This window comes from Nyctereutes procyonoides, unplaced genomic scaffold, assembly GCF_905146905.1.
Source record: "Nyctereutes procyonoides isolate TBG_1078 unplaced genomic scaffold, NYPRO_anot_genome, whole genome shotgun sequence".
Taxonomy (NCBI): domain Eukaryota; kingdom Metazoa; phylum Chordata; class Mammalia; order Carnivora; family Canidae; genus Nyctereutes; species Nyctereutes procyonoides.
In genome coordinates, this window is record NW_026575155.1 from 15,201,233 (window position 1) to 15,214,717 (window position 13,485).

The following is a 13,485-nucleotide window of genomic DNA, read 5'->3' on the forward strand; positions in this document are numbered from 1 at the left end:
CCAATTCATTTCTGAGGCCAGAATAACACTTTACTCTTAGGGAGACCAACTATCCTCATTTGCCAAAGGCTGAGGGGTGTCCTGGAAGGGGATCTTACCATGCTGTGACCAGGAAGTCTCAGGAATACCAAAATGAACTGATCATTCTACTGACACCAAAACCTGAGAAGGAAATTATAAGAAAGGAAAACAACAGGCCAAGCTAATTCACAGACACAGAGCAAAAAATTCTAAACAAAGTATTAACGCATTAATATATATAAAACATAACCTATAATATATATAAAACAAACCTGAGAAGGAAATTATAAGAAAGGAAAACAACAGGCCAAGCTAATTCACAAACACAGAGCAAAAAATTCTAAACAAAGTATTAACACATTAATATATATAAAACATAACCTATAATTACCAAGGTTTTATCTTAGAAACACAAGATTGATTTAACATTCAAAAGCCCACTGGCATAAGCTACCTCATTCACTGAATAACAAGGAAAACACTATGATCATCTCAATAGATGCAGAAAAAGCTTTTGATAAAATTCAATATCCATTAATTTTTTTAAAACACTTCAGTGAATTAGTAGTGAAAAAAATTATTCAATCTGATAAAGGGTACCTATCATAAACTTTTATCCAACATGGCACTGGAGGCCTTTGTCACAACGATACAGCAAGGAGAGGAAATAAAGCTCACAAATACTGGAAAGGAAAGGAGAACCTGACATTATTTGAAGAGCACATCATGATGTACATAGAAAATCAAAAAGAATCTACAAAATAATAGAGTTAATAAGTGATCTCGGCCAGATTATTGGATGTGATGTCAATATATATGAGACTGACGCGCTGCCCACTGCGCCAAGAGGGCCATGATGTCAATATATAAGAATCAATTGCATTTCTATATATCGGCAACAAATGGAAATAGAAATTATTTTTAAGCTATAGCAACACATAGAAATAAACTTAATGACAGAAATACAAGACTGTGAAACTACAAAACACTATTGAGAGAAAGTAAATAGAGAGATATACCATGTTCATGGAATGGAAGACTCGATATTGTTTTTTGGGTTTTGTTTTTAGATTGTATTTATTTATTCATAAAAGACACAGAGAGAGAGGCAGAGACACAGGCAGAGGGAGAAGCAGGCTTCACATAGGGAGTCTGATGCGGGACAGGATCCCAGGACCCTGGGATTAGGACCTGATCTGAAGGCAGAAGCAGACGCTCAACCACTGAGCCACCCAGGTGCTCCGAAGACTTGATATTATTAAAACTGACCTATAGATTCAATATAATCCCCAACAAAATCCCAGCAGGCCTGTTTTTGTTGAAAATTAGCACACTGTTATGATTGTTCTAAGTATTCCTTCCCTTTCCTTTCTAAAAATAAATTTTATTGAAGCTTAGTTTACACACTTTAAAATGCACCCAATATGAGTGTTTGATTTAGTCAATTTTGAAGAACTGTACACCCATATCAGGATATAGAACATTTCCACCACCCCCAAAACTCCCTCAGAACTTGGCCTCAGGCAGCAACTTATCTGTTTTCTATCTCTATAGTTTAGTTTTACCTCATTTTAGAATTTCTTGTAAGGGACCTCTGGATGGCTCAGAGGTTGAGCGTCTGCCTTCAGCTCAAGGCATGATCCTGGGGTCCTGGGATCAAGTCCCACATTAGGATCCCTGCCTGGAGCCTGCTTCTCCCTCTGCCTTCTCTCTCATGAGTAAATAAGTAAAATCTTTTTAAAAATAGAATTTCATTGAAATAGAATCATACAGTGTGTATGATCTTGATTCTGGCTTATTTTAATCAAAATAATGCTGCTTGAATTCATCCATGCTGTCTCATGAAACAGTAGTGTGTTTTTGTCATCAATGAGGGCTAAATCATTGATCAAATACACCATAATTTATGTATGCATTCACCAGTGGATGGACATTTATTTGGATTCTTTCTGGTTTTGGTCTCCTGTGAATAAAGCTATTACGAACATTCATATACAAATCATGGTCACACATTTTCGTTTCTCCTTGGGAGACAGCTAAGAATAAATAAGTCATATAGCAAATTTATGCTGAACTATATAAGAAACTGTCCAAATGTTATCCAAAATGGCTGAGCAACGAATAAGAGTTCCAATTATCCCACAGCCTTGTCAAAATTTAGTATTGTCGGTCTTTCCAATCTTTGCTCTTCTGGTAAGTGTGTTGGACCTGTGGACCCTAAACCCCATGTGGAAACAGGGCTAGTGGATGCTATACCCCCAGCACCCCGCAAAAAAAGAATTCTGAAAACCAACATCTCATGCAAACAGGATATTAGCTTTTGTCAGAAAGATCAAAAGGGCTTGAGGTTTTTCTTGACACCCTCAGACAGCCTCGCCTGTCTCTTTCTCTCTCTCTGGTTTTATCTATTCATTTCTGTCCACAGAGGCAGGAAGAGATGGCAGCGGGGGAGACTCAGCTCTACGCAAAGGTCTCCAACAAGCACAAGGGCCGCAGCACCCCCTCACTCCTGGACCCCCTGCTGGGAATGGGCTTCCCTGCACACACCGCGTAAGTACTGTCCCGCCGCTGGCCCCTGGGTGTGTGTCTCAACCCTTCTGGCCTGTGCTGCAGAACTACAGGCAGCTCAGAGCACTTACTTCCTGCCGGAGAGGGGCATCTTGCAGTGTTAGATACTGTCGCAAAATAAGGCCCTTCTCTACTTTTTATAAATGACATGTTCTTTGCTCTTTAAAGACAAACTGGGCTGGCTGGCTGGCTGGCTGGTTGGTAGAGGGATCCTGAAATTTGTAAAACTTGGGAGCCGTGTGCTACTGGGGCACCCCCAAATTTAGGATTTGGAGGAGCTTGGGCCTGGGTTGTATCCTCTCTGCAGTTCAGTGACTGAGATGATACCCGGGGTACATCAAACTCTAAGTGGAGGGGAGCTGTTGAAAGAACTACCAACAGGAATGTATTTCTAAATGATGCCGAGAAACCATTTATCTGTAGGGGAAATCTCTTCATTTTCTGATCATTGAAAGAGATGGTTAAGAAGGTGCCAGAACTGCGTTGACCCAGTCCTGCTTACCCAAGGCAAAGGTTCCCATATAGAAAATGTTAACCTTAGGAGCCACTGTGTCAGAGAGAGAAGTCTCCCCCAAAAACAAGGTATGATAGGGACATGTGGTCCTAATTTTTCTCAGGCTGATTCATGTGGGAAAATGCATCAGAAGTCCCTTTAAGTAACTTTGGATTAGAGAGGGGACCAAAGTTTCCCTAAACATTATAACAAAACCCTGAAATTGGCTGAAATCACTTGGAAGCTGCACTCTTTTCTTTTCTAACCCAACTCAGAACGTTGTTACCTTTATGTTGATAAGACACTGGTTGAAATCAGCAGTGGAACCATGTGCCAGACTCCAGCCAGGGACACGGAAGCCACAGGCAGTGGTGGGGCAGGACCCTACTCTTGGCCCCACTAAACCCCATCCCTTATTACGCTATTGACGTTGGATGGGGACTCAGGCAGCACGGGGCAGCGCCCTGTTGGTTTGCTCTTTAACTCCAGCTACTTCCAGGCTGAATTCCTGAGCGAGTTACCTTAGCCCTATTCCATCCCATCCAATTTGGTCCCATTCAGCTAAATTTAATTCAGTGTCTATACATCCTGGGTTATAATGCCGAGTACGACACCGTTGGACCACAGGGACCTTGCAGGCTGGTAGAGGAGGCAAACAGACGCAGGTTTATAGAGATGAAGCCCGGTGACTGAACCTGTGGTTGGGGACATTTCCCTGGAGGAAGGGCATGTGAGCCATGCTTTGAAGGATCGGGGTCATTTCTCCGAGGGCGTGTTGGCACGGGGCTGCATTTTGGTAGGAGGGCGCGTGTACAAGCCAGGGATTTGGCCCTTCACAGCCAACCTGAGGATGCAAGAGTGGGGTCCCCTGGCTTTAGCGCAGGGTGGAGGGGCTGGCAAGATGGCAGGTGTGGTGGGAGCCAGTGCCAGGACAGGAGTGGGAGCCCCTGCAGGAGAATGAGCAGAGGAGGTGTGAGCAGGTTGGCATTTTCAGAAATCACAGTGATGCCACATGGAGACTGAGGCCTGGGCAGTGCACCCAGCTGCAAAGTGTAGCAGTCCAGGCCCTCATGGGCACCCCCTATACACACACACACACACACACACACACACACACAGGTGTCCTGTGCTGCAGGGCTGCCCCTGCCTCTCCTCTGCTTCCCCAGAGAATGGAAGCCAGGGCTCTTGAATGCTCCTCTCTCTCTTTTTCTTTTTTTTTTTTTAAGATTTTTAATTTATTTATTAATGAGAGAGAGAGAGAGAAGCAGAAACACAGGCAGAGGGAGAAGCAGGCTCCACACAGGGAGCCCGATGTGGGACCCGATCCTGGACTCCAGGGATCATGCCCTGGGCCAAAGGCAGCCGCTCCATCGCTGAGCCCCCCGGGCACCCCTGAACGCTCCTCTCGTTCTGCTCTCCTGCAGGCTGAAGGCGTTGGCAGCCACTGGAAGAAAGACAACGGAAGAGGCATCAGATTGGTGAGTAGGGCCGTCTCCGCAAGGGTGCTGAATGCTTGGCTCTGAGAGCTCGGCGGGGTGGCCACGGGCAGCACCCCACACACGCCGGGCAGCCAGGCACCAAAGGGAAGGAAGAAAAAGAACCCGCATTTAAAATGGGAGACAGAGGAGAGAGATCGAACTGTGAACAAGCGTTTCTTCACTCAAAAATCTGAGTTTATCCAAACGTGACTATCAAAGAAGAAAGAAATCCAATCCACGCGATCTGCTGAGTAAATAGGAAAGATAGAAAATAGAGGTTGCCACTGTCTCAGGCTACCTCTGATGGGGAGAGAGTTTACTGGTTGGTCCTGGATAAGGTGAGGCCTCAGGCGCCAGGTGGGGGGAGGGCCAGGGGTGGAACTCGGGGTTCCAGGGGGCTCTGCTATCCGTCAGTCAGGCACCCTGCAAGCCGCCCGCTCCTGCAGGCCTCGGCTTTGTGCTCTGCGATCACCCCACTCCCAACCCCCCGGGCCCGCCTGAAAGTGCCATGCTGCCGTCACTCTGTCCCTAGGTGGGAAGTCCCCTCACGCTCTGCTCTAGAAAACTGCAGTAAAAATCAAACAATAAAACCCAGGCCTCGACCCGCTGGGGCGCCCTCCCGGAGCAGGATGGCAACCACTGATGGTGGGGCTCTGAGTGGCCGGCGTGTCCTCCCTGGGAATCCCCTTCTTCACCCCAAAACGCTAGGCCAATGGCAGGATAGGCAATCCCTCTACCAGACAAAGGGAAATGCCCAGAATCCTCCGGGCTGGGCTAAGTCTAAAGTCAGTTGCCAAATCTGAATTTCAAACGAAACCCACAGCCTCGAGGGCCATGGTGGCTTCCTTCTAGTTCCAACTCAGCTGCACAGACCACAAGTCCCACCGAGGCACCGGGGAGACAGTGGGGTCCCCTAGGCTCCACCTGGAGTAGACCGACCCTAGCCATTCAGGGGAAGTGCCAAGTAAGATGCCAGTAGAACCCAAAGGCAACTTCAAGCGTCCACGTGGGTGAAGACAAGGGGCGGTCTCTCCCTGCCCTGGCTGCAGTCCCAGTGTGATCCATGCGGCCGCCCAGCCGGCACTTCCACGGCCAGGTCCATGCCTTGGGGACCTAGACAAAGATCGCGATTCCCGTGGTATGAAATCGGGCAAAAAGAAACCAATTTAGGTGTCTGACAGTGGAATGGATGAGTAAGATACCTCGCACACGGGGGGAGGAGCTCGGAGGGCCCTTGGAAGGGTCGCTCGGACTCCCTTAGCCGGGTACCCACCCATCAGCATGGATAAATCTGCAGGACCCTGGCGTGGCCCCAACAATCTGCAGCATGATTTAAGCAATGGCTAATGGTTTATATAAAACACGCACCAAGTGTCATCTATGGGTTCGTTGCTTAAGTTTCTGGGAGAAACCGGTCACCCTCCAGCAACAGCATTTGTGACAGTCAGAGATTCCTTTCTGGCTTGTCGGGGCTCATCGGGGAAGGTTGGAGAAGGATGGGGAAGGATGGGGAAGGATGGGGAAGGATGGGGAAGGATGGGGAAGGATGGGGAAGGTTGGGGAAGGTTGGGGAAGGATGGGGAAGGATGGGGAAGGATGGGGAAGGATGGGGAAGGATGGGGAAGGTTGGGGAAGGTTGGGGAAGGATGGGGAAGGATGGGGAAGGTTGGGAAAGGTTGGGGAAGGTTGGGGAAGGATGGGGAAGGATGGGGAAGGATGGGGAAGGATGGGGAAGGTTGGGGAAGGTTGGGGAAGGTTGGGGAAGGTTGGGGAAGGATGGGGAAGGATGGGGAAGGATGGGGAAGGATGGGGAAGGATGGGGAAGGATGGGGAAGGTTGGGGAAGGATGGGGAAGGATGCATCTATGTGGGAGGGAGTGCTCGGGATGAAGGGTCAGAGCGCCCTCTGATGGTGTTTCGCTCTTAGGGCGACTGCCTCCAGCACAGCTCCTACCTCAGGGGCTGCAGAACTCGCTTAACCCAGGATTACAACTCAGGTGGGTGGGTACCCTCCAGTTCCATCTGCGCCGGCAAATCAAACTCCAATTTAAAAAAATACATAAAAAAAGAATGTGTACAATGCCATTGGTCATTACGGTTTACTGGCATCTATTAAATCTGTTAAAAATCAAACAAACAAAAAAAAACAAACAAAACATAACTCGGACACTTCTCTGCAATCCCAGAAATTCTTCAAAACCATGACTCCCCCCAAAAAAATTTAAAAAATAAATAAATAAATAAACCATGACTCCCAGTGAACAGATGATAAATAAACCTCCTGTCACTTATCTCGTCTCTGCGTCTTTCACCCGTTACAAATAACCCTCCCATAAAGCACGTCAGATGTGCCGCGTTACTTGTTTTCGCCTTTGGAGAAATTTCTGGAAGCGGAATTGTCGGTTCCGATGGGAAGGGTATCCGAAAGCTCTTGGCGCCTCCTGGCAATTTGCTTTTATGCAGACGTTGCACGAACCCGCTGCACCTTTGACACAGTTGAGCATAACCTTTTTTTTTTTTCTTCGTTTCAAACACGTCATTTTCATCTGACGGGCGAGAAAATGACGCCTTGTGGTTGTCTTCATTCTTGTTTCTTCCATCAGTGAGAATGAGCTTGAATTTGAGGTCGTATGACATTTCTCCTTGTCCTTAGAATAACCTTCTGAATACAGAGGAAAATGTATGATAGCTACCTATGTTTTGTCTACGTTTTGGGTTTTTAGGGTTTTGTTTTTTTTTTTTTTTTTTGGAGTTTTGACTTTTACACTCAGTTTGAAGTGAGATAAAATGAAGTATGAGTGTTTTCTACAGATTTTTTTCAACTCTGGGGCGCCTGGGTGGCCCAGATGGGTAAGCGTCTGCCTTCGGTTCAGGTTGTGATCTCAGGGTCCTGGGCTCGAGCCCCACGTTGGGCTCCCAGCTCGGCGGGGAGTCTGCTGCTCCTTCTGTCTGCTTCTCCCCCTGCTTGGGCTCTTTCTGTCTCTCTCTTTCAAATGAATAAATAAAATCTTAAAAAAAAATTTTTTCACCACTACTGAGATAGCTGGCTCCCCAGAGATGGTCTGAAGACCAGGTCACCTTCTCTCACAGTCTTTGTCTTTGACCCGGGAATCACACTAACGTGGGGCAGAGCCTCGGGGGGACGGGGTGGAGGGGGACCCAGTGCTGCTCCGCGGCCACACCGGCCCCGGGCCCGCTGAGCGTTGCCGAGAGGGGCCGGCAGTGACTTTGTGCAGCGTGGACCCCGCCCGTGCACAGCGCGGCCTCTTCTGCTCGCTGCCCTCTCCACGCGGGGACGGCCCTGCCGTCGGGGCACCGGCTGAAAGCGGCCTGTTCTCTTGCAGGCTGCGCTGTCATCGCAATGACCCTTCTCTGGACGATCCCATCCCCCAGGAGTACGCTCTTTTCCTCTGCCCCACGGGGCCCCTGCTGGAGAAACTCGAAGAGTTCTGGAGAGACAGCAAGCGCCAGTGCGCCAAGAACCGGGCTCATGAGGTCTTCCCGCACATCACGCTCTGTGACTTCTTCACGGTGAGTCAGGCCCGCGAGCCCCTAGTGCTCACCGACACGCCGCCAGAGGCACTTCCCCGTGATGTCCAGCGACGCTGGATGTGACCCAGGGGAGCCACGTGATCGGTTGTCACCGGGGTGGGAGGTGGGGGCTGCAGTTGTCGCACCAGCGGGCCTCCTGGTGTGGGACACCCTTCACGTTTTTCCCCGGCCTCAGCTGGGCGACTCCTATGCATCCCTCAGAGCCCCACTCACTTATCCCCCTCCCCCCATTGTCTCCCCCGCCGCCCTCTGCACTCCCACCACCCACCTGTTTGCTAGTATCTCTGGTGGCACTGTCCACGGCTCCGCCCGTGTGTCTGGTGCCACCCTGCGCCCCTCACGAGACTGAATCCCTCCCGAGAAGGTAGATGCTTCCCTCGCTTCCGTGCCCTCAGACTAGCACAAGGCCTCGGAGCAGGTGTTTCGGAACCATGGGATGGATGAGCTGGAGAACTTTCACTGCTGGCCCGTCACGGATGCAGGACTTTCCCTGCTTCAGGAACCGGCCCTGACTCAGAAAACGGTCCAACAGGCAGCCTCACGGGGGTCCCGGGAGGGCAAGAGGGACCTGGGCCGGCTCAGAGGAGAAGATGCAGGCACGAGAGGGAGGAAGGCGGGGAGGGACAGGCTGCCTCTTCCTCTGTGGCTCCCCACCAGAGGAACCAGGGGAGGACACACCCTGGCCGGCCCCCCTCTGCTGTCCCCAGGCTCTTAGGGTTCCACCCAATTCAGGAATCCCACGGGGCCCAAGGACCAGTCCGTCCCAGGCTCCACAGCGTGCATGGGAAGGGGCCACAAGCCTCTGCACGGGCTGTTCCCAGCAGACACCCCCCCGCCGGGAGCTGGGGGGACGTGGTCCCAAGGCACAGAGCTTTTCGGTGCCAAAACCAGGAAAATCCCGGGCAAACTGGGGTGAGCTGGTCACCCTCCAGCAAAGCACTTAGCTGGTCAGAGACTCCTTTCCGGCTTGTCCTGGGAGCTCATCAGGGGAAGAAGGCAGCCAAAGGCCGCGATGAAAACAGCCTCAGAAACAGGAGTGCTTCATCGCGGCAGCCGGGCAGGGGCGGGGGGGCACCCGGGCCTCCAGCTCCTTTTCCCAAGCCCCTGGGGCTGCACCCAGCACCCAGCACCCACACGTCCACACAGACACGACTAAGATACGCGCGCACACACCCTCCCCTTCCCACGTCAGCCGTCCCACTAACCCCCGGCCCACGTCCAACGCCACCTCGGCTGGCCGGGCGCCCTTCCTGGCAGATGGGTGCCAGAGGGACTGGGTCTCTGCCCTTGATGCTGCAGAAGGAAAACGTTCAGCCTCCATGGGTGGAGGTCCCACCGCAGCTCTGCTTCAGTCCGACTCTGTGCTTCCAGACCACATACCTGTGGCCGCGAGATCACAGTGTGGACACTCAGGTTCAAGGTTATACCCTCCACGCATCACGCGCTTTCCCAGGCCCCGCGAGGGCCGCAGAGATGCAATAGGCGGACGAAGGGATGTAGAAATGCGTATGAAAACTAGAAGACGGTTGACTCCTCAGAGGATGAAAGGAGCCGTGGGAAATTCAGAGGGAGCCAACGTCCGGGAAGAGCAGGGCTGGCGCTGATTTCCTGCCGGGATGGGGGTGGGGAGTGGGAGGGCACAGGGCTGGGGTTCGCTGTGGCTTCATATGAGTCTTCCACATGGAGGAAGGTCTCCAAGCCCAGGAAGTGGCTTGGACAGAGCTGACACTCAGGCTGAGCGGGTGTAGACAGAACTCTGCAGGTGACCGGGGTCGCACCTGCCGCTTTGGGGTGAGGGGGTGGCATGGCAGGGACACAGTGTTAGATAGAGCGGTCAGGCTGGAATGTGTGCAGTGAATTGGGGGGCAGCGGGGAGACCAGGTGGGAGCCTGCATTGGTTCACGCTCTCCCAAGGAGCAGACCCCGAGGTGGAGTTAGACGTGCGACCCCAAGTGCGATTGCAAGAGATTTATTTGGGGAGAAGCACTTGTGAAGGATGGAGAAGGACAGAGGGCTGACAGGGAGCCTGGGGGCCCCGAGTCACCTCCATGGAAACCAGCGTCAGGGGCCGTGACGGTCTCGGCCACTGCGGGAGTGTGGCCGGATGCCGGGGGCTTCGGCCACTGCCCCCCTCGCCGTGAGCTCAGAGCACTGCATGCCCATGGTTCAGGGAAACCTCCAGAGGCCACATGATGCTGCATGTGGGTTGACCACAGCTGTGGGTTGACTCGACATGACACAGAGGAACGGGAGCTAGCGAGGGTGACAAGAGACTTCCAGCCTAGACACTTAAAGGATATTCCATTCCAAAAGGAATCTGACGTGAAAGTCTAAGAAACTGAGCACCGCGTGATCCCTGGGTGGCTCAGCGGTTTGGCGCCTGCCTTTGGCCCAGGGAGTGATCCTGGGGTCCCGGGATCGAGTCCCGCATCGGGCTCCCTGCATGGAGCCTGCTTCTCCCTCTGTCTGTGTCTCTGCCTCTCTCTCTCTCTCTCTCTCTCTCTGTGTCTATCATGAATAAATAAATAAAATCTTTAAAAAAAAAAAAAGAAAAGAAAAGAAGGAAAGAAACTGAGCACCAGGTGTGGAACAAATCTCCATGACCCCAAACAGTTGGATAAGATAAGTCATATTCCAGCATCGTGACCCAAAACAGGCCCAGTTGGCTGCCTGGTTTCTTATCAACTACGCTAACCGTCGCACGTCCTCTGTCTCTCTTCTCCCTCAGTGTGAAGACCACAAGGTGGAATGTCTGTATGAGGCTCTAAAGAAAGCTGGGGACAGGATCCTGGGTTCCTTCCCCCCGACGGTCCCTCTGGTCCTCTACTCTTCCATCAGCTATCTAGGCTTCTTCGTGAGCGACAGCCCTGCAGACGTCATCCGGGAATTCGCCATGATGTTCGCCACGGAAGCATCTGTCTTAGCAGGTGGGTGGCGGCCCTGGCCAGGTGCACACGAGGAGCACGGTTAATAGGGACCGATCACTCTGTGCCCGGGGCCGTGCTTGCTCCTGGGGCAGAAGGCCAGCTGCAGGGAAGGGGTGCAAGCTGCTCCTCGCTTGCACACACGCACCCCGGTCGGGGACGATTCCACCCCCACTGCTCCCTTTGCAGCCAGCTCCTCGGATGTGGGCTTTGTCTGAGGCTGAACAGTTCAGCCGGAGCTAAACCTAATGAGCCGGGACGGCCCTCAAAAGGAACGCAGACTCTGAGACCCCGTGGACACCTTTTCCCTAAGTGGGAATACCTTTGTCTCCATCAGTGTGGTTTTTGCAAACATTTGGCACGTTCCAGCAGCCTGGGCAACTGTCCCACCAGGGGCTTCGAGTAGCCACGTGAAGACGGTGGATTGCAGGCTGGTGCCCATGTTGGGGGATCGGGGCCGCCCCCAGCCCCACGCCCACCTTGGGCAGATCCCCTCCCGGGGCCAGCGCTGTGTGGAAAACGCAAGTCCTAGGTGGTTGTTGCTAATGTTTAGGGAGGAGCGAGTCTTTTCTCCTTCACCTCCTGGGGAAGGACGGTCTAGATTCACTGGGAGCATCTGCATCCCTCCCATCCCCCCCTGGACCTGCGCTGGTGGGTAGTCGGGCTCCGGCGAGGCTCACAGGAGGGACCTCAGAGGACGAGAGCTCCTCCCGAGTCTCTGGTCAGCGTTAGGGCTTCCTTGGGCCGCATCAGCCCCTGGAGTCGCTCCCGTCTCTCTGCACGGTGGCGAGGGCTCTGGGCCTTCAAACAACACCGCCTGTTTCTGTGGAGCTCCCCGTCGGTCCTGGCACACGGAGGTGCTCAGTGTCGTGACCCCTGGTTTCAGATGTGCCTGGACGCAGATCTGGCCACGTGATGAGGTGTCCGCATCCTGGATTTCCACTTGGAGCCTGGCCTCTGGACTCTGGGGTCCTATTTGCTGCATGATTATCAGCTTACCCTGTGCCTTTGCAGATTGGCGTCCTTTATAGAAACAAGAGTCAAGTGATGGTTCTTTGACCTCCTTGCCTCCAGAGGACAGCACGGTCTGATCCAGCCCTGCCCTGTGGCCCCAGAACAGGCACGGCACCTCTCTTATGCTTTGCAACCCCCCCCAAAATAAAAATGGGTCTCACATGCCCTATTCTTAAAATGAAGACACTGAGGCCTGTGAAGAGGAAGTAGCATGCCGGCCAGAGGTCACTATCATGGGGTGGAAGAGTCCCCTAAAATTCCTGTCCACCCAGAACCTTAGAAAAAGACTTTATTTGGGAAAAGAGTCTCTGCAGACATGATTAGTTAAAATGTGACCAGATGGGAGTTGGGCGGGCGCTACATTCAGTGACTGGGGTCCCTCTGAGAGAGGAGAGGACACCCAGAGGCACGTGGAGGAGGCCATGGGAGGAGGGCAGCAGAGATGTGGGGACGTGGCCATGAGGCAAAGAGCACCAGGAGCCCTGGGAGCCCGACACGGCAGGAAGGACCCTGCCCAGAGGCTTCAGAGGGAGGCCGGCCCAGCCCACCCCTGGATTTCAGAGGTCTGGCCTCCAGGCTGAGAGAATGTATTTCTGCTGGGTTCAAGTCCCCCTTGTCCGTGGCCATTTGTGAAAAGAGACCCAGAAAAGAGACAGTGTCCCCTAAGCAGTGGTCGGAGCTGGAACAGGGGTCCAGTCCTGTCTCATCCGGTCCCCCTGGGGTCCACGCCGACCAGCCCTGCGCTCCAACAGAGCAGCTGAGATGTGGAGTGCCTTGCCTTGCCCTGGGCCCCACCCCTAGGGATGGGGAGGAGCCCATGGGCTTCAGCGTGTCCTGGGCCCCTCTCAGGACAAAGTGTGTCCCCCTCTGTCCCCACCCAGTGGAACGCCCCCGTAGGCAGGGGCTGTGGAGAGCAGACGAGGGCCCATTCAGAAGTGGTGTGTGGTTCACTGATCACGCCGATGACAATTAGCATGGGTCTTTCCCAGGCCACGCTGACTCACGTGGTGGCAAGGCCGTCCTCCCCACCGCGGTGCTGAAACACCTAAGAAAGGAATTTCCGCACCACCCACACACCATCGCAACTTCGGCTTCTCCCCTCGACAGTTTCTTAGTTGCTGCTAAAAGGCTCGTGTAGGGGAGACACCAGGTGGGTCCAGGAAGCAAAGGCAACATCGTGATGTTTTCCAGGGGAGAACACATCCTACCTGCTGGTGTGTGCTGCCCCCGGGAGAGGTGGCGGGTAGCTAGTATTGACTAAACGACTCCCCAGGGACGCGAATTAAGGGAATGGTTTCGATGCAGCCCCAGCAGGTGGCTGTCACTGTCTCCAAGCTGTTACTGTCAAAACGAAAGCTGAGTCAGATCGAGATGCTCCCAAGGTCACCGTTCCAGAAGGAGCAGAGGAGGCCTATGTGATACCACAGTCTGGGTGC

At 52.8% G+C, this 13,485-nt stretch overlaps 1 protein-coding gene across 1 annotated transcript in view; it reads left to right on the forward strand.

The window, feature by feature from the left end:
• Window positions 1-2,458: 2,458 nt before the first annotated feature.
• The window catches only part of UBASH3A (ubiquitin associated and SH3 domain containing A), a 41,950-nt gene continuing 30,923 nt past the window's right edge, over window positions 2,459-13,485 (forward strand). Inside the window, exons 1-4 of the mRNA XM_055313689.1 lie at window positions 2,459-2,571; window positions 4,507-4,560; window positions 7,904-8,090; window positions 10,840-11,038. Coding sequence (XP_055169664.1) covers window positions 2,459-2,571; window positions 4,507-4,560; window positions 7,904-8,090; window positions 10,840-11,038 — 553 coding nt within the window. The remainder of the gene's footprint in view (window positions 2,572-4,506; window positions 4,561-7,903; window positions 8,091-10,839; window positions 11,039-13,485) is intronic.